The sequence below is a fragment of the Sebastes umbrosus genome, chromosome 9 (assembly GCF_015220745.1).
Source record: "Sebastes umbrosus isolate fSebUmb1 chromosome 9, fSebUmb1.pri, whole genome shotgun sequence".
Lineage (NCBI taxonomy): Eukaryota > Metazoa > Chordata > Actinopteri > Perciformes > Sebastidae > Sebastes > Sebastes umbrosus.
Window position 1 is genome coordinate 21,037,475 of NC_051277.1, and position 23,433 is coordinate 21,060,907.

At 40.3% G+C, this 23,433-nt stretch overlaps 2 protein-coding genes across 2 annotated transcripts; both read right to left on the bottom strand.

The window, feature by feature from the left end:
• Positions 1 to 1,337: 1,337 nt before the first annotated feature.
• Positions 1,338 to 3,921, bottom strand: zgc:174917 (uncharacterized protein LOC565650 homolog). Its single transcript, XM_037781135.1, has 6 exons — positions 3,766 to 3,921; positions 3,236 to 3,473; positions 3,065 to 3,156; positions 2,262 to 2,401; positions 1,598 to 1,702; positions 1,338 to 1,494 (listed from the first exon to the last, which is right to left on the bottom strand). The coding sequence occupies exons 1-6, from the start codon at positions 3,893 to 3,895 to the stop codon at positions 1,408 to 1,410; spliced, it is 792 nt and encodes a 263-aa protein (XP_037637063.1). The 5' UTR covers positions 3,896 to 3,921; the 3' UTR covers positions 1,338 to 1,407.
• Positions 3,922 to 6,832: 2,911 nt separating this feature from the next.
• Positions 6,833 to 13,895, bottom strand: si:ch211-153b23.7 (TNFAIP3-interacting protein 3). Its single transcript, XM_037781259.1, has 7 exons — positions 13,628 to 13,895; positions 9,187 to 9,340; positions 8,633 to 8,776; positions 8,376 to 8,504; positions 8,059 to 8,295; positions 7,680 to 7,805; positions 6,833 to 7,552 (listed from the first exon to the last, which is right to left on the bottom strand). Exons 1-7 carry the CDS (start codon positions 13,777 to 13,779, stop codon positions 7,325 to 7,327), a joined length of 1,170 nt encoding a protein of 389 aa, XP_037637187.1. The 5' UTR covers positions 13,780 to 13,895; the 3' UTR covers positions 6,833 to 7,324.
• Between the last annotated feature and the right edge of the window lie 9,538 nt (positions 13,896 to 23,433).

A 23,433-nucleotide genomic window follows, 5' to 3' on the forward strand; every position in this document is an offset into this window, starting at 1 on the left:
AACAGTGGAGTGCTAAACCCAAAATACGAGCATATACCAAAAAAAATGAGGCAGCAGATCAAAGATTTTGAATTCAAGGAGGACAAAGTGGGCTACATTTCCTTTACTGTATATTGTGTTTGTACTTAACATGGATGTGACTCAGTGGTTTATTACACAGTGCAGATGATTTTTAAGCCCACCAAGACCTTGTCTAGGCAGAGATCAACGTCGCTATACCAACAACCCACAAACTTTTAAATGGTAGGTTCAAGTACATGCAGTAATACAGTTGTTCCAGTTGTTGGACTCATTTTGCCGTGGTTTCATCTAAAGGGGGTTGGAAAAACAATAGACGCGATCGTGCTCTGATCATGGATGATCTTATAATACATCCATGGCTCCGATGCCAAAAGTAGGTTTGATTGCATTCAGAATCAATTGCCTATCCTGGCTATCCTGGATGATGAATTTTTTTCGAATTGAATTTTTGGATCTGAATTTGTGAACATTGAAAAAAACCCATTAAAATTCAGCTTCTGATTTTAAATTTCAAAGAATTGAATTCGGAACAAATGCATTCAGATGAATGTTTTTCTGCTATGCTATGAATTCAGTGGTGTTTAAATTTCAATATTACGTATTCGTTGGCTGTTGAAATTCAAATACCTATGTCTCTTATTTGCGTCCATATTTTATTCCATATTTCAGACATCTTCTTGTATAAAGTAGAATCCACAATAATCAATAAATTACTGTTGCCCAGAAGAGGAAAACTTAGTCTTTTAAGTTGTTAAAAGTAACATATTCTGAGTGTCATTGTGCAACATTTTGACAACTTTTGTTCAGCAAATATGCAAAAAGACAAACTTGAGGTGGAACAGTGCTTTGGATGAGAAATAACACATTTATTGAGCTCAAGTCTGAATTTATAACAATCTCTTACAGATTTCACACTAAAACAAGCTGTGACTAAATGAAGTGTTTTGTGGAGGATTTTTAAAAACATACCTTCCCTTTTTGATCATATTTCAATACTCAATAATATTACAATAATATTTACCTTTAGCAAAGATGTCCTCAATATTTTGCAGAACCTAAGTGAACTGGGTTGAACTGAGATTCATTGACTGACCAGTGTTTGGGTGTTTTGAGGTTTATTTCAAAGCAATTTAAAAAAAGTCCAGTTAAATGTATAAATGGAACAAGACAATGTCCACACATTCTTTACATTAAAACATGATTTTATATAATTAATAATCTATTCACAGTTGAGACATTTCAATACAATTTAGTACAAACTACTATTATATTGTTACTATTATTTTCATAAATTATATTACTCACAAACATTTGTTCTAAGTAGGAAATATTACAGTAAAGCGTACAAGTAACTGTTCTTGCCAGTAGGAAGAATCAAGGAAGTATTCATGTGGTTTTGTTGGAGAAATGATTGAACCGATCCGCTCCACATAACAACACTGTCGCAGCAAACTTCCTGGGACGATCTGGATCCTATCGGCAACAAAAACAATCAGGATCAATACACAGTCCATGTCAGTCTGTGAAATTATAATCTGCATGGAATATAGTAAATCTATATTCGTGTTTGTCTCACCTCTGTGGGATATGCACTGGTGGGAACATAACGGATCACAAACCCACAGCGCCTCTTCTGGGATGTGTTGGGATCACTGGCATGGACGAGGAGTCCATCATGAATCTATTAAAACAAATCCTAATTAAAGATAGGGTTGGTAATCTTGAGAAACCACCAAGAGTACACTAGATTTTAAAAATGATCCAACAAAAACACAGCCCAGTGTTGCCAACTCAGTGTTGCCCCCACTAGCTCCAAAAGTCCCTAAAGCTGGCGAGAAAGTTGCCAAGTTGGCAACACTGACAGTCACCGTTTGTTCAGGCCTCCATCCAAAGCTACTCCCCAAAAATTGTCATTATGAACGTAAACAACAAACATGGCTATTATTAGTACTCATATCTGTCAAGCTACAGCTTGTGGAAGACTACGGTGACGCGCAATGAGTGCACGGGCCGAATGAAATGATTGGACGGGCTGATTACAGTCCTGCGACAGACAGATACTGGATTACTTTCTTTTTTTCGTCAGAACATTTGATTTATTGATTGCTGTTGGGATGTAAAGAGAATTTCAACAAATAAAACAAAACATTTTTTTTGAAAAAAGATTACCAACCCTAGCTTTAATTCACCTTATCTTGTACTCAACCCTGTCATCTTTAATAAACAAGAAATAAACTCACAGACATCTGCCCAGCTAACAGAGGACAAAACACAGCCTCATCAGCCTGAACCAGCTCCTCTGGGATCTCCTGATTGACTGATAGCATGTTTCCAGGCTGGATGGCTTGGCGATGGGTCAACATGCCAGCGCAGTGGCTACCTGCAGGGCACAAAGACAAAATGTTACACTCTGTGACGCAGGTAGTTAATTTTATTCAACACTGATATAAATCAAAAAACTTTTTTTATAGTGTTTGGTGGGAGTCAAGAAAAGCTTTTATGCTGCCTTTGTTTAGTTAAGGTGCAACCAAGGCAACACATTTATTTATATAGCACATTTCCAATATAGCCAATGCAGTGATCTTAGAACTGGAGTTACTGTACATGCTGAGACTTTTTGGTCCTTGTTACAACCCTGGCAGTAGATATTCTTTTTTTATTTAATCTTTGTTATTGATTTAATGTGACTACTGAAATTTAGGGAGGCTTCTAGCTTGGTTTGTCCTCTCCAAGGACAGACTATTAAGGTAAGAACAGACTTTTAAGTCTTTCATCATTGGCCTCGAAAACAATGACTTCAGTTATGTCCTCATTTAACTGGAAATATTTGTGGAACATCCAGCTACTAATTTGTTTAATGCACTGAACCAGACAGTCTGTTGGACTATTGAACTCTGACAGTGCTATATATATTATTTGTGTGAAATATGTATATCTTTGAATTTTGACAAATTCCAGCTAACGGGAGTGTGTAAAGATTAAACCAGGTCGATGGCTAAAGGCATAAACTTGCACGAGAAGCAGAAACGAGTAGCTGATATACCTGGGATGACCTGAAGGGCGCCGTTCTCTTGCAGTGAGTCATCTAAAGCGAGCCACACAGAGAGAACAGGGCCACCGGCAATACCCCAATACCTATGAACAACACAATTACAGTTAGACAAAACAACACAAAAACAAACTCTCGTGTTTGTTTTTCAGTGTGTGAATCTACCTCATATCCTGATGCCAGGCCACATATGGGAGTCCAGGTTTGTTCACTGCGTCTTCATTCTCCTGGATGTCAGGTTTGAGTGTTGGGTATTTACAGATGAAGCGGGAGTCCAGCAGGATGACGTCAGGGCCCAGGATGGCTTTGACCACTTGTATGATCTCAGGGTGTTTGGTCAGGCTCCCCACCCATGGATACTGAAGGTGAACATTGTGGAGGCTGTACTGGGTGTACTCTTCACCTGGAAACACACAGAATACACCCATTCACTGACAAATAGTGCAACACTGTATATTAACCTACTTTATTTAGTTTTGTGTGGAACAAAAAACAAGATACACATTGAACAAGAAATGGCAAGCATGTCAATTTTGAGGATTACAAAAAAAATGCAGACAAATTAGACTCACAGTCTTTGCCCAAAACTACATTCCTGATATCTAAAGTTTGTCTTATTACTTATTTCTGCACCGTCTCTTTTAACCTGTGTCCTTTTTCATCCCTTCCCTCCTTCATCTTCCAGTGCTACTCACCAAATTTCTTCTCCAGCTCAGCAAAGGCCTGCTTGGCCTCCCTCAGCTCAGTCTCCTTCAACACAGGCAGTGCGGAGAGGAAACCCTGCCGGTTGTAGAGCTCCTGCAGTTTAGTCGTGGATGTAGACATCTCTGTTGGACAGTTTCACTGTTGACGCCTTCGGGGTTTCTGCTTCCAATATTTATAAGGTACAGGCTGTTGTGGTGGAGGTGGAGGTGAGGGGGAAGAACAGATAGAAAAAGTTCACTTTAAATATAGTCAGTATTCTGTCTAACATTGTGTTTTCCATCTAGTTTTAGAGACAAGTTCAATTTGCAGACACAAAAAAAAAGCATGCCCTGCCTAGCTGGACTGATGGGAAAAAACATTTAACCACATTTAGTTGGGTCACACTGAGCACCACCTTGTTCTTCCTGCACTGTAAGACCAATATACACATTCGACAGGTGGCGTTACATCTTATTACTAACTTAAGTATTATATTGTCTCCATACCTGTCTGCTGTTCAGTCTCCTCTTCTTCTCTCTGTGAGTCTGGGCTATGGATACCTCCAAGCTCCTCTGTGGCAACTATTTATACCACACAGAGCACCTTCTGGAAACTCCTCTTCCTTTAACAGCATCTTACAATTCATCCATCTCCTAAAATGAAGGGGGAAATCCATGACTCCATATGGGTGTGACGTACACGACCTTAGTCTAGGTGTGGTGGGCAATTCAAAGACTAAAGTAACATGAAACCTTATCTTTCTGGAAGTTACGTGCCGGCCTTTGTTATCTCCACCTAAACGACCCTCACGCTATACCATCAGGAAATAGATACTCAGGGATTTATGGCCATGATGGCTATTTTTGGAGTGGATTTTCACTTGAAAATGGTCCAGACTGATATGAACAACACAGCTTCACTTCACAATAACTCATTACATGAGTCAGACTAACCTTACCAATCATCAACATCTTATATTACACTTTTCTCTTCCTTGTCGGGAACTGAAGAAAGGATGGCTGACCACAGTATAAAGACATATTTCATATCATTTGTGATGGATGTTATGAGTTTGCTTTGTGAGTGTTTGGACAAGGTTGGGTAAAGAATGAATGACAAAACATTTTAACCAGCTTCCTCTTTGTTTAGTTGTTCCAGATATTATAACATCATTGTTATTATTATTTCAATTCAGTTTTTCATCAAATTTTCCATTTATATTTGAGAATATATAAGAATATCAGTAGACACATTTGTGTCGTTCTTCGTGAATGTTGTAAAAAGCTGAGAAAATGTTGGTCACAAAAAAATGGGCTGAATCTTACATTCAGTCCTCCACAGCATTATTGTTGTTGTTTTTTGGACCCTCTCCCTGAAAGAATCAAATACCCTCAACCCAATATCTGAGAATTATATATCAATATCTAAGTATAACAAAATAGTGAAAATACAGCCACTCTCTAGGTTTTAATAAAGAGCTGCTAAACGGTTAAATTGCTGCTGAATGAGTGAGCCGGGCCCAGGCATCAACGCTATTGCCGAGTAGTGAAGGAAAATAAATTATTTAAAAAATACATACTTATAAAAAAAGGATAAATAGAGACGATTAGTAAGCTCTGCGTCCAAAGCCGAGAGCAATGAAGAACTGCTACAAAACATACATAACAAATAGAATAAATATCTTGGTATAGTAGATGAAAAAAAATGGAAGGAATGTTTTACATCTCACATAATATCCACAAATAAAAAATTATGTTTAATTCTGTATAAATTATGACAAGGATATACTATAGTAGAGACAAAATTCATAAGTTTGACATCAGCTCCTCAGATAAATGTTTCAGAGTGACTTCCTCATACATGCCTTTGGTATTGTGATGAAGGTAGAAAAGAACATTGAAAGATGGATTTCAAGAACTTGCAACTGTAAAGTAGGATTTTCATTAACAATTTGTCTCTTTCAAAATGTTGGGGCAATAAGACACCCAACTGGATGGGAAACTCTTTTCTTTTTTCGTTAGTTCATAAGAAGCTCATATTGCAAAACTGGAAAAATAAGGAAGCACCTTCAAAGAAAGACCACCTCGAAAGAGTTAATTTCACCGAATATGGAGCTCAATTTACAAAGCTCTGTAGATTGAGTAGAGCTGCAAAATCACCCAACATCCAGACATTTTATCTTGTCCTATTTGTTGTGTTTGTATGTGTGTGATAAGTATGTATATGTTTGAGTACTTTTCATACAGTCCCTTACTTACTTATTACTAGGCGCTTCTATTTTGATCTATAAACAGGGATGGAGGAAGATACTTACCAACATACAGACAAGTTGTCAACTTCCTTTTCTGATAAATGAGTGTGAGCAACATGTTTGAGGACGCAGATGTCTGTCTGAGTGTGGTCAAGAAACTGCAGCGTCCACATTATAACTTCCTTCCCTGTGACTAGAAACGTGTGATGCTGCTTCCTGGTGTCCTCATGTGAATGATGATATGAATATGTGTGTGTGCATTCAATCAATAAATAAATTACTAAATTATCAAGAAATTAAAACAAATTATTAGATTACTTGTTATAGACTTTCACAAAATGCACTTCATGTTGTGTGGTTTAATACAAAAGGCAGCTTAAGGAATATTTTACAGTCTCTTGAAGGAACTTTAGGAGCATGCTGAGAAAATAATTAACAGAGGACAAAACCCCTGATTATCCTGATGATGATGATATGTGTCAATAGTTTCAGTTCAGATGTGGATCAGTGAGCAGGAAAGCGTTCTACTTCCTTCAGTGTCGGAGCCAGCATTAACTCAGCAGCACACTCCAGAGTCAAGCGTCCGCTCCTCAGCAGCTGTTCTGGGGGAAACCCACCCACATGCTGCTTCCTTGTCTGACATTCTGATGTCATTGACTTTTATTGTGGTTGTGACTGTTTTTTAATGAGCCAACATATTTGAGAGGAAATTGTTTCACAGACTTCATAGTAATGCACCACAGAGAGAAGAAATAATGAAACAATTAGAATTAGAAATAAGCTGGGTAGCCTCTTCTGACGCTGAGACGCTGAAGCAGGTATCAAACTGACAGTTCTTATTATTTATTTTTTATTATTTTGACTTTATTTATAGCTTTCTTAAATGGCTTTGATAGCAATCAAAGTCAGAGTAAAAAAAAACAAAAAATAACTATAGATAAAGAGGTACCGTATGTTGAAAAGACATATATTAGGAAGGACATATATGATATATTAATTATATATAGGCATCAAACTTGGCAACTGTTTCTGTTATGGTAATTATTAAACAGAAACACACTATAGATTATAATCTACAATTTAACTGTAACCTTTTATTATTAATAATGGTAGCAAGCAGAACCCTAAAAGAGCAAACAATTCATTTGACCCCACATTTGCTCATGTTGCACTATTTCCATAAACATTAACATTAATTTGTCTTGTCAGTGAGTGTGAAGGACAACTACAAATGGAGTACAAAAAATTGTATCCAGTTGAAACTGGTACATTTTAAACTTAATTTACTGTGCATGATGATGTTTGTTTTTCTCAGACCCTCAGCTTGACTCTTTGTCTCTGTTTGCATGCTTGGGGCAGAGTGGGTGGTGCTGCTTTCTCTTCTCTCCACTTTGTGTTCTCTTGTCTCCCCCTGGAGGCTGCTGCTCATTATTGCAGCGATGGATAAGCACGGGGTCCTTGTTTGGAGACGTTTTCTTCAACAACAGCCGCTGCAGCATCTGTTTGTCAGACCGCTCCCGTCGGAAGTCATCCTCATAAACCTTGAGCTGTAGTGATGTCAGAACCACAGACAGTAAAATCAGAAAAAAAAGGGATTCCAGTGACAAACACATCTTAAAGAAATTCAGGAATCATCTCAAAGTGGATGTACTGTACTGACAATCCAAACACTACCTGCTCTTGCAGTAATGCCACCTGTTGGTGCGTCTCCTCCCTCTTCTTCCTCAGCCTCCGGTTCTCCTGCTGCGTGTGTTTGTGGTCGTTGTGCTCCGTCTGATATTCTGCTTCATAAATCTGGGTCTGCTGACACAAGACATCAATATGGCAGAGAGCCAATACCAAAGCCATATCTTTAGATCTGCAGATACTTCTAACTACGCTGTGCGAAACAGCACAGAGAGCCACCACTTGGTGGTGCAGTTCACCGTCTAATTCAAGTGTATAAGCATCAAGCAAATCTTTCCCTGGCAACAGTGAGTTGACATCAGTTCTGCTCTCATCACATCAGAAATGGGAACATTTTTTTGATGCTGTGTTGAAGAGAGCGTCCCACCTGACATTGCAGTGCCTCCAGCTGCGTTTTTAGATCCTGCACTTCTTGATGGGAGTCTCCCAGTGCTCCCAGTGGGGCACTACTTCTCTGGCTTTTCCCCTGCCGCTCGGAAGAAGCTGGGAAGAAGGAGGATGAGGGGTTGTATCCAGAGACGTGACTGGGTGACAGGTCGGGACCAACTGGAGGATTAGTGGCGGGGCCTGACGCAGGGCCGCGTATCAAAGCACTGAAGCTGCCCTTTAGTAAAGACATAAAACAAATTAAGTAACTATACTCAAATCATAGATCAGAGAACATCCCACTGACAGGTGTAATACCTGTTTAGCAAGTGTGCAATCTCTGTCTGGGTGGTGCATCCTGCTTTCCACCAGTCTGATGTATTCATGCAGGTCCTGGTTCTTCTTCAGCTCTTGCATCAACGCATGCTCATAATACTCCTTTGCACTCTGCAGACACAAACACAGCAGTGAACCTCACATATATAAACCACATCTATACCTCCTACACCTTAACCCACCGTTTAGGAATTCCCCCCCGTATGCTGTACATACTTGAAGCGTTGTTGTGTGTTTACCTGCTGATGCTCTACTTTGAGCAGCAGTCTGCCGTTGAGCTGTTTGATGGCTGTGTTCTCCAGCTCCAACGCCTCCAGTCGGTGCTGGAGACCCAGCGTGGCACTGCGGTACACCTGGTCCCAGTCCTCGTTCAGCTTCATCAGCTGTAACACACCATCATCATCACATAATCATCATCATAGCCTCCACTGCAGCATCATTCATTCCATCATTGCTGTTGCCATTCTCAGTCTGTCCTCACAACAACATCCGGAAGTAGATTTGGGTCAGTGAGGTGAGACACGACGCTACGCTCTCTAAATACATTATAGTTTAGTTGAGACAATCATTTTCCCTCCTCTCTTTCCATTTTTTACTAAGCAGCATCTAATTAAAATCAAGAAGCAAAGGTTGTATAACTTTAACGATGATTCTTCACAGCTTAGTAGCAGTTTTTCACACAACGCCCACAGTCCTACTCTGGTTGTCAGAGAGAAGTAAATGTAATTGCCAACATCAGCGATACAAACATGGATCTGTGGAGAGACTGCGCCGGTTTAAGGTGATGTTGTACCTCTTTGTTGACTCTGCGGAGCTCTGTGTTCTTGTTGAGCAGCAGCAGTTTCTCCTGGTCAGTGGAGGTGACAGTCATACTCTCAGTGATCAGAGTGACCTGCTCCTCGGTGGACAGCAGCCTGCTGCCACCCACGGGACTCACATCCTCGGTCCTGCACATACACAGATACAGTCAGAGAGAATATGGGCCATAAATAAAGTCATGATGAAGAACATTAGCAGAGGATTTCCATTAATAAGCAAACACATGTGCGCACAAAAGAACGTCAGAGTACTTTTGAACACCCACTCGCATAGAGTGCACTTACAGAGAATCGAATCGGAGCTATTATGCACACCCACGTACACACATGCATGCACAGTAACATTATGCACTCAAGACACTCAGACTCACACACACACACACAGAGTGGTGCATTTCTCTGCATCCTAGCCAATCAGAAGCTCTGTTTACTATCAGATGTGTTTGCATGTCGATAGCCTCTGGAAACAATATGGGTGATGATCCCTGGAAAATGTTGATTCAAATTGAACCACTTGAAGAGAATATTTGCAAAGATGAATTAGTCAAACTGGTTTCCTTTCCACCATGCAGCCCTGTTTGTGAGGTCTCGTCTAAACGGTATAGCTGACGGGGAGGCGGAGGAGATTTAAAGCCCGGGGGGAATCTGCATGCTCATTGAAGAACATACAACTGTGCATGTAGCCCCCAGGGCTTCTTCACACAAACATACTGCTGGACTGATGTAACCTCATAAAGCGAAGTATTACAAAGAATCACAATCTGCGATCACCTCTCATCCCCCTTAAGGCTAAACTCCCTCGCAAACACACACTCATCCACTTACGCACAGTGTCCTGCTTTGTGAAAACCTGTTACACAATTTTAGAGAGTTGTATTCAAGGCAGTATAAATGGGAAGATGCAGGTCTATTAACAAAATGACTTATAAGGTGTTCATTTTTTTCAAGATATATTTTTTTCTGACAAGATGTTCTATGAAAACTTTGTATCTCAAGGTTTAACAGTTTTCAATACACATAGGCCATAGAGGAATGTATTGGGATCCCGCAAATCACACAGAAGTGGTTGGTTTTAACTTTGCCGCGGGTGGGAGTAGACAGTCGACAAATAAACTGCGGGTCGCAGGATTTAGCTAGTGCTAACCAGATAGATGGAGTCAACAAATGAAGTTGAAAAGAAGATTAAAGCAGGTAATTACAACACAAAAGCAAAGCAAGGCATGTCTGACATTTGAAGTAATTTCTGTGAGTGGGACTTTGTCAGTGGCGACAAATGTGAAAAAATATTGACATACAATGGGCACAAATCTGGCACCTCTGGGTTGAGGCGACATAGGCCTACCTGCTCCGTTCTCCCCAGTCAAATTAAGATCTCCTTTAAAGATAAATCACTTGTTCTTGCACATATTAAACAAGATACTGTCGAGAAATGTGTGTGTCGGCTGTATGACTTTCTTCGCCGGGAAAGACTTTGTTGACGTAGTTCAACGCTTTAATGTAGCCGCTAAATATGGCAAATTTGAAGTACAAGATGTTCTGCCTCACCCAACCACTGTATATCTTTATGTTCAGTTTATATACTGTTTATTGCACGGCTTTGTTGAATACTCAATTCTGATCGGTCAATTACAGTGTTCTACGGTCTGTTATTTCTTTATAGCAGACCGTTGCTATGGATGCAGTTCTGATGTCGGACTCTTGCGGACCATCTTTGTGTCAATTTTGGATTTCTTAAGTAAGTAGCGGGATAATGTACAGCCAGCGGATCATTGTTGTGAAATAAACCCCTTCAGGATGATGCAACACTCCTCCGCACACATCGCTCTGTCGGGGTTTATTTTACAACAATGATTGTCTCGCTGTACATTATCCCTTACATATACAATTTCAGATAAAAAAGTCCTTTACAACAAAGTTTAAGTGCTGGCAAACCGAGCTGTATCCATTTTTAGCAAATTGTACTGTAAATTAAGGTGTATTGGTGTATGTGTATTGGTACATTGGCATATGCACTGTGTGTTGTATTTCTATATTTGTAGTGTATTGTGGTCTTATGATATAGAAAGCTGTATATTTTAATCACACATGTAAAAGCTCAACTAGGGACAAGAGTTGAAAATTAGCAATAGCTATAAACTCTTTGTGCAGCACATAAGTTTGATGCCATGTATTGGAACTACAGTATGTTAAATTGCATCGTTCCTACCAAATAAAACAAAAATCAATCAATAATACTACACAGTAACACAATGTGTTTTCTCTGGGAGAAGACACAAAATCAATCGTCAATCTACTGACTATTGTGCGGGTGTGTATGTATGGTCAGAATGTTTGCAGGTGCGGGCGGTAACGGTCAGAAATACAGCGGGAGCGAGATTAAGAAAACAGTCCCACGTAGGGCTCTACTGTGGGATGATGGAAATATGAGATTAGACATTCTTTGTCCTCTCGAATTTAAAGGAGCAGTTAAAAATGTTGGTGAGGGTTCAGTGAGAAGATTGATACCAGTTTAGCTTAGCAAAAAAAAAAGAAGGAAAAGGGGAAACAGCTGAACTGGCTCTTTCCAAAGATAACATAAAATAAATAAAATAACAACAAAATAACCCAACAAGTTGTGGTTTCACAGGGGGTTTATGTGTGGGATTATTTCTTGGCTGGGAGTTGGGATTTTTCTGGAGTTTTCGCTGCCTGGAAACTTTACAGTGACGACCTGAGAAATTGCAACTTTGATTAAAACAAACATGATATGTGTTTATTAGTGAGCTTTAGAGGTGCTGAGGTTGGCTGTTTCCCCCAGATTCCAGTCTTAATGCTAAGCCAAGCTAACGGGCTGCTGGCTGTCGTTTCATTAGCATATTTCCCAAAGTGTTGAACTATTTCTTTAAGAAAACTTCTAACCTTAACATTTGAATCGGTAACGTTGAAATAGTGTTGTTGTAAAGCTCAGAACGAGGGGATTTTCCTTACTTACTTTCCTTACTTCAGAAAAGATATTATCCTACAGCAAGGTTATGTTCTAAACAAATTAAGTTGCTATTTTCAAAGGCTTCATTGCAGTTTGTGTGAAACCTACATATTCTCATCAGATAATCAAAAAGGTTTATTACATACAGCAAAAGGAAAGTTTACCCAGATTCAAAATATTTGTCCAAATCTGCACTCTGTACCATCTGTCATCAAGTTCAACAAAGCCGGAAAGAGCTTTAGTGAAGGCTGTTTATGGTCACTAATGATTGAATTACCCACACACAGTTTGGGAAGAGTAAGTCAGAAGCTGAAATGAAACAAATGAAATGGAGCCTAATTTTAGTGGCCAGTATGAGACAAAATGCTAACATACCCATGCCCAATACCCTGCCTTGGCAAGTCAGCACTGTGTATTCAGCCATCCTATTGGGACCACACCATGCTCCATGTCGCTCTGATCCAGAGCCCTTTTCTCTTTGGGCTTCTCTGACAGCCGATACACACTGTCTGACCCAGTTTCACAAAGTTTTCAATCGTATGCCGTCTTGGAAGGACACCAAAATGCCACAGCTTCCAGCAGCAATATGGTAATTCACTGTCATGGCATATGATAAAGAGAGAGATAATATCTCTCCTCCTTGCTGGTGGCAACCCAGAGAAATATCACCGTAGATCTGTCTCTGTGTGTAACCGGTCGACGGCCACAGTCTGATCCCCTTACAGAGGAGAGAAGTGTGCAGTTTCACTATTTCAACATAGCCATTTTAAGGCAGACTAATCATTTGTGTAGGTAGTGTGGTCACAACATTTACCACGTGTGCCCATGTTAAGAACCACATTAGTCATTAAATATATAATAAGTGATTATAACATACTGAGGTTGTTTCAGGTTGATGGCTTGACATTATATAATATATGGATATGACTTTAGTAACATTTCTTTACAACATGATGGAGTATGAGTGTTGTGAAATGATGAACTGAAGCCTACATCTTTATGACCTCACGGGAAACTCCGCAGTCACTCTTTATTCCTCCTCTCACTGTACTTTATATAACTATCGGAGCTTCCCTGAAAGCGTAATAAGAAATATAATTCATCCATAATGTGAGTTTCAGACAGTTTCTAGAATTTAATACATTACAGATGATACCCTGACTATCTACAATATATCCCAATCTATTATATAACCTTGATTAGTCTCAAACTGTATATTTAAGTAAGTAAAATATGGGGTGGATACAAATACAGGAATCCCTGAACAATATAATACAATATCCCTACAATAAATACTTCCTTATTACTTGTTTATCATTTGTTGACATAAATGTGTTGATTGAACTTTATTATTCAAGGCTAGTTGTTACATTAAATTGTTATATATTATACTATTATATGTTCCTGTTTTTGTGTCCACCCCTGTATGTACAAATGTGGAACATACATACCATAACTCTTCAGTTGATTTGTGTTCTTGTTGGCTCTGAGAGAGGCCGCTGTCGCTCTTTGGTGAAGTATCTTTCTGTGTTTCTGCCGCTGCTGCTGCTGAGGATGATGATAATGATGAGGTAGAAGACAAAGATAGCACATCTCCATCCATGACTGATCAAATCTTCATAAAGTCCGAAAGAAATTTAAAAAACGCTGCTCTACACACGGGGCGAGGTTTGTCTGCTGTGGATGTGGTGGAAAGTAAACAGTGTCGTTGGTATTGATACGTAGCAAAAGAGGAAGTAGCCGAGACCAAGAGCCACATGATGCAGAGTTATGAGAATAGGAAGTGACACTGACAACTGTCTGTGCTTCATGTTAAAGAGGGCCTGTCCCACTGTGGGGTTTAAAAGGTTTGGACTTATTGTACTGATCGTAAATTATTCAAAATGTTTACACAGTGTTGTTTTGTTTTTAATTTTTCCTGGAAACTCCACTCAGTGCAGTAAGTGTGTGTAGTGTATGTGTGTATGTGTTGTGAGACTGCTGCCTGTTAGCAGAGTTGCTGTCTTATGTTTTTAAATGAGCAATTTCAGGAAAGAACTAATAGCAGGGGAGCTGAATAGATATGCATAATTGCAGAACATGTAATTGATAATAATGGTAACACATACATTTATTCATGACAAATAATAATAGGGTCAGGCTGATTGCATTCACCAGTCTGCTCATTACTGGGATTGAGGGAAGTGGGCTGCAGCAGGTTAATTAGGAAATCACATGTTCATCCAAGGGGCAATCAAGTAAATTAAAGGATTTTTGTAATTATGTTCCTCTTAGTCAGGCTAAGCTGTCTTTTATTAACACTAAGGAAATTAATTTGCCAACCTCGTTTGCTACACATTCTCCTCCAACTACTGAGTCCAAGAGATTCAAGGCCCCTTGTGGTAAAGAATTTGCCTGATATGGAAGAGGAGATGCAGTTCAGTGGCTCAGATGTAAATAATCTATATTAAATAGCTCTACAGCTGATGAAGAGCTCTCCGTTTAGGATGAGAATTCAAAGGTTAATAGAAACAAATCTCCTGTTTCCTTTATCAATGACACTTGTCAGCATCACAACAGCGCAACCCTGTCTCCTACAACATGATGATCCCTACAACTAAACTGCATTCTCAGGTAGGTTTCGAGGGAAACATATTTTCTCCCGGGTTATGGAAGCAATTTTAAACATGTGATTAACGTTGTAAAACAAAACATAACAAAAACAAAACCACTTGGTTAGGTTTATTAAAAACATCATAGTTTGGCTTAAAAAGGGTGAGTACGTTTGCTTAATTGTTCATTTAGTAGGCAGTATGCAGTACATTCTGATCGAGAGTGTACAATATGCAGTATGTTAGGATGCGATTTCGAACACAATCATGGTCTGAGCAACAATGCTAACATCCTGATGTTTAGCGGGTATAATGTCTACCACGTTCACTATCTTAATTTAGCACGTTAGCACACTAACTAGGGCTGTTAGAGTGTTTTAGAATATTTAATCATGATTAATCACATGATTGTCCATAGTTAATCATGATTAATCGCAAATTAATCACACATTTTTTATCTGTTCAAAATGTACCTTAAAGGGAGATTTGTCAAGTATTTAATACTCTTATCAACATGGGAGTGGGTAAATATGCAGCTTTATGCAAATGTATGTATATATTTATTATTGGAAATCAATTAACAACACCATACAATAACAAATATTGTCCAGAAACCCTCAGAGGTACTGCATTTAACATAAGAAATATGCTCAAATCATAACATGGTCACAACAACAGCTGTCAGTGTGTCAGTGTGCTAACTTGACTATGACTTGCCCAAAACTGCATGTGATTATCATAAAGTGGGCATGTCTATAAAGGGGAGACTCGTGGCAACCCATACAACCATGCCACTTTTTCCTCGCCAAAAGTTAGCTCAAGTTTGGAGCGTTATTTAGCCTCTTTCGTGATGAGCTAGTATGAAATGGTGATAACTAACTAACTACATAATGGTACTTTGATTCACAGTGAAAAAGATAGTAGTCATAAACAAATTATTTCCATTAAATTACTGACCCTTGTACCTAAATTCAAACAACAATCGCCTTCACACTGGTGGAGAAGTAAAATAAACCAGGATTTATAGTGTTGTTATGAACTGTGGTATCCAGAGGCCAGAGTCAAAGTTGCTGTCATTTTACCATCTGATGCACCACCACGAGATAAAAATGGGGGAGGCAACAAAATGTGTCAGTGCTGCCCAGTAGCTCCGACTTGCTCCAGCGATTCCACTCACATGCCTGTGCCATCTATCATGGACGGCAGTCAGAGTATTGCTGTGCCAAGCAGAGGCTTTGCTGGGAGGCCCAACGAGGGAGTAGCGATGCAGTGCCTTTATTGACCCAAGCCTCTGTCAAAGCCAAGGACAAATAGGCTGCCGCTCCACTGGGGGATTGATTTTTAGTCTAACAGGAGATCGTGGAGAGGAATAGAGAGTGTCCCATGGAGTGAGGACGACTGAGAGGTGGATAGTTCTCCTGGGCTAGCTGAGCGAAGTTCCTCATCAGCAGCTAAAAGGAGAAAGTCTGGGTTTTTGAACTGGATTGGACCAAATTGGTCTCTTTAGCACTTGGGTCTCTCTGCAGAGCCGCTCTAACCGTAACGGTTGCTTCACCTGTTTAGTCTCCAGCTGCGATAGTTTGACAGACTCAACCAGGGTCAATGATTCAATTTCGCAGACTGTTCCAGGTTCAGTGACTGTCTGAGTGCATCTCTGTGTGTCTCAGCTAAGATCTATCAAAATAAATGAACACTGGTGTGTCTGAGTTGCATGACTGTGAGTGAGTGTGAGACTGGAAGTGGAGGCTCTGGAGAATTTCTGATAAAACGCAACAATGCATTAAGCTGTCCCCTCGTGATTTACCACAAAGGGACGTGAGTCACAGGGCAGCATACTGTACATGCAAGCATGCATTCGCTCACACCCACACGCATACACACAAACACACACACACTCCAAGTACTGAATTAGAGCGCTACAACTCTTGGGACCAGTGCAGCAGAATTGCTTATATTAAACTGACTAGCAAATCAAGACTGGGAGCGAATTCCATGTAGATGCACAAAGTTATTTCCTATGCATGGCACGCTGTCACATTAATAATATTTTGAACATATAAAATGTTGATTTGTGTGCATCACATAAGAATGCAAGAAGCAACGTGAGAGCGTGAGATGAAGCATAAAACATCTGCGTCCTCCAAAGAATATGAATGTGCTAGCATTCAGACGAAGCAACTGAAGGACATTTTAAATGCAGAAGCTGTCAATAATATAAAAGGCTCTTTAATTAAGCGTCTGATGGAACACGGCCTTCCCCTGCAGGTAATATTAGCATGAAAAGAAAAGCTTAGGAATGGAAAAGGAGCTGTTGTTTAAAAGCACAAAGCAAATTCACGCTGTTCACAGCTTTGAAACTGAGTAAGGTCAGGTTATCTCATCTGCTTGTAGCATCAGAAATGTTCTGCTCTGAAAAAACAAACAGGGAATCTATTAGTTTAAGTTGGTAGTGTCATTGGAAAAAAGAAGATAGTTGTACAGCGCTGCTAAATTGATATTGATCACATGTAATGATGCACTGTAACACATTTAAAGGTATTACCCCACATCAACATTTATCACACAGACCTTTGTAGATTTACAGATGTGAAAAGGATTGCTGCAAAGTCAGAGACAAAAGTGACTAAAATGCGTTGTTGTTGTTCGAGATAAAGCTTGAAGTGTTGAAAGGCAGGTTCGAGAGGGATCAGCTATTGTGTTCAACTATTCAGAACAAATACATCTGATAACTTCAGAGCTCTTTCACTGATGGAGCTCCTCTAGTTTTATGACAATAAACAACAGAAATGTTAGGAACATAAGAGCGTTAAAGGGGAACGCCGATCGATTTCACACATCAATGTCTGTTCACAGATAGCGGGGAGGACTTTTGCATATGTTAAAGGGACTATTTGTAACTTTCAGAAATGCTTCTTAACAGCGACACCTGTGGCCGTGAAATCAACGAAAGTCAGCATCGGGCTCGCGCTTGCTCGCTCTAAATATACCTGAACGAGCATCGCTCAAAACAGTGAGGTGACACACGTCAGCTAAAAGCACAATATCACTCTATATTTCAGCTGCTTGGCAGTAATGTTAGCTGGCCAGACGAAGGTCTCTCCATGAACATGATTTAGATCTGATCCTAGTGTTGGCTTTTCCTGCCTAAATGCAGGCTGATGCAGCGGAGCTCTGCAGCGAGTCTCCTCTGCTCTCTCCGCCCGCAGCCGGAGAGAGCAGAGGAGACACCGGCACCCGGTCGGTAACGAGAAGACAACGTAACTCTCTGCAGAGCTCTGTCACTTCACAAGATACGGAAAACCTCTGTTGGTCTGGAGGAGCTGCAGCATTTATTTCTGCACAAACGTCCCCTGTGCATTCACTAGATATTCTCAGAGCTAAACTAACTCTTCTGCAGTGTGGAGTGAGCGCGCGTTCACGTCTAGAGGTGGAGCGAGCTGAGCTGTCTGAGTGAAGGCAAGCAGGCAGAGGAGGAGGGTACAGCAGCTACACGCGAACGCGCATATGCGAGCGCGCATGTATGCCGACCCGCTACATTTATACGCTTACAAAGTTGCAAACAGTCCCTTTAAAAAAAAAAAAAACTGTTGGTGTGGAGTTAGAAAGAAGTGAAATTATTAGAGCTCTGTAGCCCGCTCCTCATCTCTGCTTGAGGCTAGGGTTAATTTTAATGCATTGTGGGTAATGCAGGCGACAGGTTTTGACCAGGGAGAGGAATACATGGAATAAAAAAGATGATATCTCTGGCTCTGCTGCATTGATTTTTTATCTTTTTGGTCCATCGTGACTCTGAAAGTGTTACAGGAGTGCAATGCTAAATTGGTGGAGTACTCTTTTAAAAGATAAAGATGGGGATATTTTATATACTGTATAATCCCATAAAAAGACCAAAATGATGCATCATATTCCTCTGATCCATATAGCTCCATTGTGGTTTAAAACAGATCGATGAGCCACACCGTTGCACTGGCTTATAGATTTTTTGACGATAACATAAACATTGAATAACGTCAGCCCCATTCGTTGACCTTTAAGTTGTGCTTTTGTTTTCTATGGAGGAATTTCCAACACTACCTCTGATTGCATCTGAAGAGCCCCGTGTTGCAGGAAGGAGGGCAGGCCGAGTTCAGTTTTAATGTGACACTTTCTATTAATTTGGCCAGTTAATCACAAATGCTCACTATTCTCCAATTCTCCTAAGCTTTTAATGCTCCCATTAAGAATTAATGTCACCCTACTTTGCACTTCAACATGGGTGAGCTCATTAGGGGGAAATCTCTCAACATGGCTCCTCTCTGCCCGGCCATGACACGATACATCAAAGTCCCGCTTCGCTGTCTGGATTATATTGTTGGGGAATAAATCTCATCTGCCCAGCTCAGGTCCATCATTATCTCCTTGTGTAATCTCGTCCTCCATTTTAAGTTCCATCTAGATGTCCTTCATTTCTTTTTCCTTGCTCTTGCTTTCCCTCGTGTCTTTCTGTGCTTCTTTACTTTCCTCCTTTCGTCCTTCCCTCTGTTTTTTCTCCTTTATTTCTCCGGCATGACAAAGGGACGAGAGCCAAACACTTTGCATAACTTGGCCTAAACCTCTGCCGGTTAGTTATGACCCCTATTTATCTGCTGTAGAAATGATAACGGGGGACAGAATGATGGAGCGGCACTGTGTTCGTCTGCTACTTAAACTGTGAATCACAGTCATAGTGCAATGGGAGAACTAAAGTAAAATGCTGCCTGGATCTTTTTCATTTAAGTCTAGCTGAGCTAGAATTTCTCCGCCTATCACACTGACTTACAGAGTAAGAGGAAGGGGGCCCCCAGTCACAAAAACATCCATCAACACACACATCTGTCGAGTGTGTGTGTGTGTGTGGAATAAATATTGTACAGGTAAAAGGGTGTGTGTAGGTATGAGGGCAGCAGCAGCTTGCAATATCACGGCATGCTGCATCCAAAAGATTTCATTTTCAACATCTCCCTGCACCCTAATCTCTGCTCCGGCTTAGAGCTGGAGAGAGGAAGAGAGGAACGGGTTGTATGGAAACATGCAAAAGCATCAGAGGACCTGGAAAGATGTCAAGAGCAAAGAATCAAACAAAAATAGACTTTTGGCGACGTAGATTTCAGCAAAACGGGGTACATTTGACCCCTTTCGCTCTTCAGCATTTTACTAGAAGGCTGCAAAATGTGGATCAATTACTATTCACAAAATCTGACATCCCCACACAATCATTCGTACATGACTCCATGTTAGCCTTTACATCCTCTGTGAAGTTCGTACTGGACAGAGAGAACCTAACACCAGCTGATAATAAGCCACGAGACAGTAAATCAGTGTCATTCACGTGCTGATCTCTGCTGTGACCTCATGAGCAACCGAGCCAAGTATTGATCCTCACCTGCATACTTCACACTGGCCATAACTCTGTTCTGCTGCTTCTCTGCAGAGAGCTAATAGGTCCAACAGTGGTGTGAGGTTATTATGTGACATGTCATATTTCCTCGCCAGCCCCTTATTGGATTATATTTGCTCAGCCATATGAATGAACGCATAGAGCAGCACATACTTGCTGAGACAACAGAAATTCCCATTACAATCATTTCCGAACAGTGTGTGGCCATTATGGGGCAGGAGTAAAATAAATAGGAATTCCATGGACTGTGAAATATGTATTTGTATGCCGCACATTGCTTTGCCGCACAAGGCTGTGTGTGCGCGTTGGCTAAAAGAATATGAGGTCTGCAGGGATTTGAGCTGAAGGAGGCGGGGTGGCTCAGTGAGCCTGCAGGCTCTAGATCAGCCTGACAGAATCAATGTGATCAATTAACATATAGGACTCGACTGAAAGCAAACACCATATCAAATCCATCTGTAATCCACTGTGTGTTTCTTCAGTGTGTCTGTACGGGCGCATGTAAATACTTTCAAAATCAGCATACAATATGCAGTGAAAGAGAAAGTGGAAACATATTTCCCCTCACTGGTTGAAGACCAGTCTGAGCTGATGAAATGTGAAACAGAAAAAGAAAGAAAAAAGGACTAAATAGTAAATTATTAAAAACATAGAGTTAAGATTATTCAGTTTAACGACAGACAAGAAAAGACATCCATCCTTTTTGTGTTCGGTTGAAATCCAGTTGGCAGAGGAAAAAACAAACAAGCCAACAATCACACTTCCTGTAAGACAACCATGATGAATGATCCAGAGGGCACTGAGGCAATCTAGTTTCACTGGGTTGGTGTTAAAGGACTTCTCCACCCATTTAGTGTTGTACTTCTATATGGTTGGGATTTATGATTGACAGATTTAAAGATTGGATTTATACTTGACACTAGAGGTTAACGTCAGTCCTGTCGGTGTAGGTTTTGATTATCAGTATTGGATATCACCTAGTTATAGTACCACCGCGACACCAGACAGGTTTATTATACATAATTATGCCGCATCATGCTTTAATCATATTCCTTACAGTAAATGTGTTGACATTTTTCCTTTACTACGTGATATAAAGCGATGATTGGAAAGGTCGCCTTGTCTTGTTACTTAAAAGGAGATTCAATTATATTTAAGGTGAGCAGAAGGTTTGCAGTGGTAATATATTATCAAGATGTGTTTTACTGAAAAGGAGAAGGTTAGTGAGCCTTTCCTCAGCTTGTAGGAGATAACAAGCAATCACAGTTTTTGCGGTCTCCGTCTATGTAGCTGCCATAGCACGGACATTTTTGAGGACATGCATGTTAGCTATGGCGTAGCTAAGGCGGCGGCTACGTATGAAGGCTCCTAACCCCTTAATGCGTAATTATAAATCCCCCTTTAGTCTAGAGTGAATCACTGAATCCTACACTTCCTTAACCCTCCTGTTGTGTTCCAGTCGAATTTGACCGATTTATATGTTTTTGTATTGAAAAATGTAGTTAATTTAATCTGATTGTCATAAGATTCCATGACTCTTTTGTACCACTATTTAAAAATGTTGAATAATTTCAAAACAGATGTTTTTGTTAAACTTTAACATAAAATAGTCTGTGATAAATAGTACAATATGTTTCATCTGAATATTTGTTGTAGACAGAATAATCCATACATTATGCTTTTTTTTTTACTCAAAAACTAGTTGTAAGAGCTCAGGTTGATGAGGTCTACAGGCCATAAATAGCAAATAGAAGTTAAAAACTTGTAATGTTCACAAGAACTTAAGTTCATAAAGAGATTTAACACAACATTAGGTGATAATATACTGTATGTATTATTATGGATTCATAATCAGCTATAATCAAGCCCCCTGGAAGAGCGCCGGGCTTTGAAGCAAATCTTTGTAGTGGCCAAACGGTGGTACTACAACCTCCGTGTCCGTCATGTGATGCCATTGGGCCCAAAAAGACTTTTTCCCAGAGACTTACATTGGGAAAGAGACGTCTGTAACTCAGCGGATATATATATATATATATATATATATATATATATATTAAGTAAATCAACATCCCCAATGAATAAACATGAAATGAAAACAACAGGAGGATTAAATGCCGTCAAGCACGGTAAATGCATAAGGGGTTATTTTCTCAGACATGATGAAGCCCCTCCAGAAGATACTATGCAACTGTTTTCACAGGCTGAGCTGTGCTCCCTGTGACGATTAAATTAACTTTGCCTTTCTAAAGTGCCCCTGTGAAGTGCCCCTTTAAATGAAACCTTCAGGTCTGCCTGCACTTAACCTTTCCAAAGGGACCAGATGTGTTGATGTGACACCTTTCAGCCAGTCATGTGTGCAGGGAAATGTGAAAACAGCTATTTAGTTTATAGTCACTGTGGGTCCTATTGCATCCATAGAATCAGATAATAAGTCTGTGAGACAAATACCTGCTTTGGGCCTGTTATAGTATATGCGGGCATTATGCAGACAGGTTCCAGACACTAAGTTTCTGCCTTTGCCTGCTTCTCATTTACTCAAAGCCAATATGACTATTTATGTGGGGTGCTGGGAAATGATAAATGATGGTATGCTGCCTAATAAATATGAAATCCCTGGATCATTAGCTGGATTAGATTGGAGGGAAAAGTGCATAATCAGCCCGTGGATGCACTGTAGTCAGGGAGCCATCGATATCATTGCATCAGCTCACCCTCAGAGAGACAGAGATAGTTAGAGAGACAGAGGGAGAGACAGTTAGAGGCAGGGGCAATAAGAGAGAGAAAGAGAGAAATGATTAATTCAGTAATGGACAGCGAGCAGGCCGAAGCAATTACAGAATATGACTGTCTACTTAGTATTCAAATGGGGCCACTATTGCCAAGGATAGTGAGGTTGTTTAGTCTAGGAGCTTGGAGAAGGCTGCAGGATGTGAAGCCGGAGGGGAAAAAAACAGATGAAAGTTTCCTGTCAGTAGAACTGTACAAAGGCCAGGAGAGGGAAAACAGAGGAGATGAAGACACGCTTTCTCGTGTTGTCAAATTTATCGTGCTGACATCATCCAGCGTTGCCTTCGACCTTTTAGCCTGCAGCTAAAGCTCAGAGATGGTGGAGGAGCGTTGCCACGGAGTGCTGCAGTGGGCCATCCCTCCAGCTCCGCTGACAGACCAGTCGATGTGTTTAATCAACCAAAGACGCGCTATAGGGAAACGGGCTCTGCATCAAAGAAGTGCTGATACATTGATTCGCCTC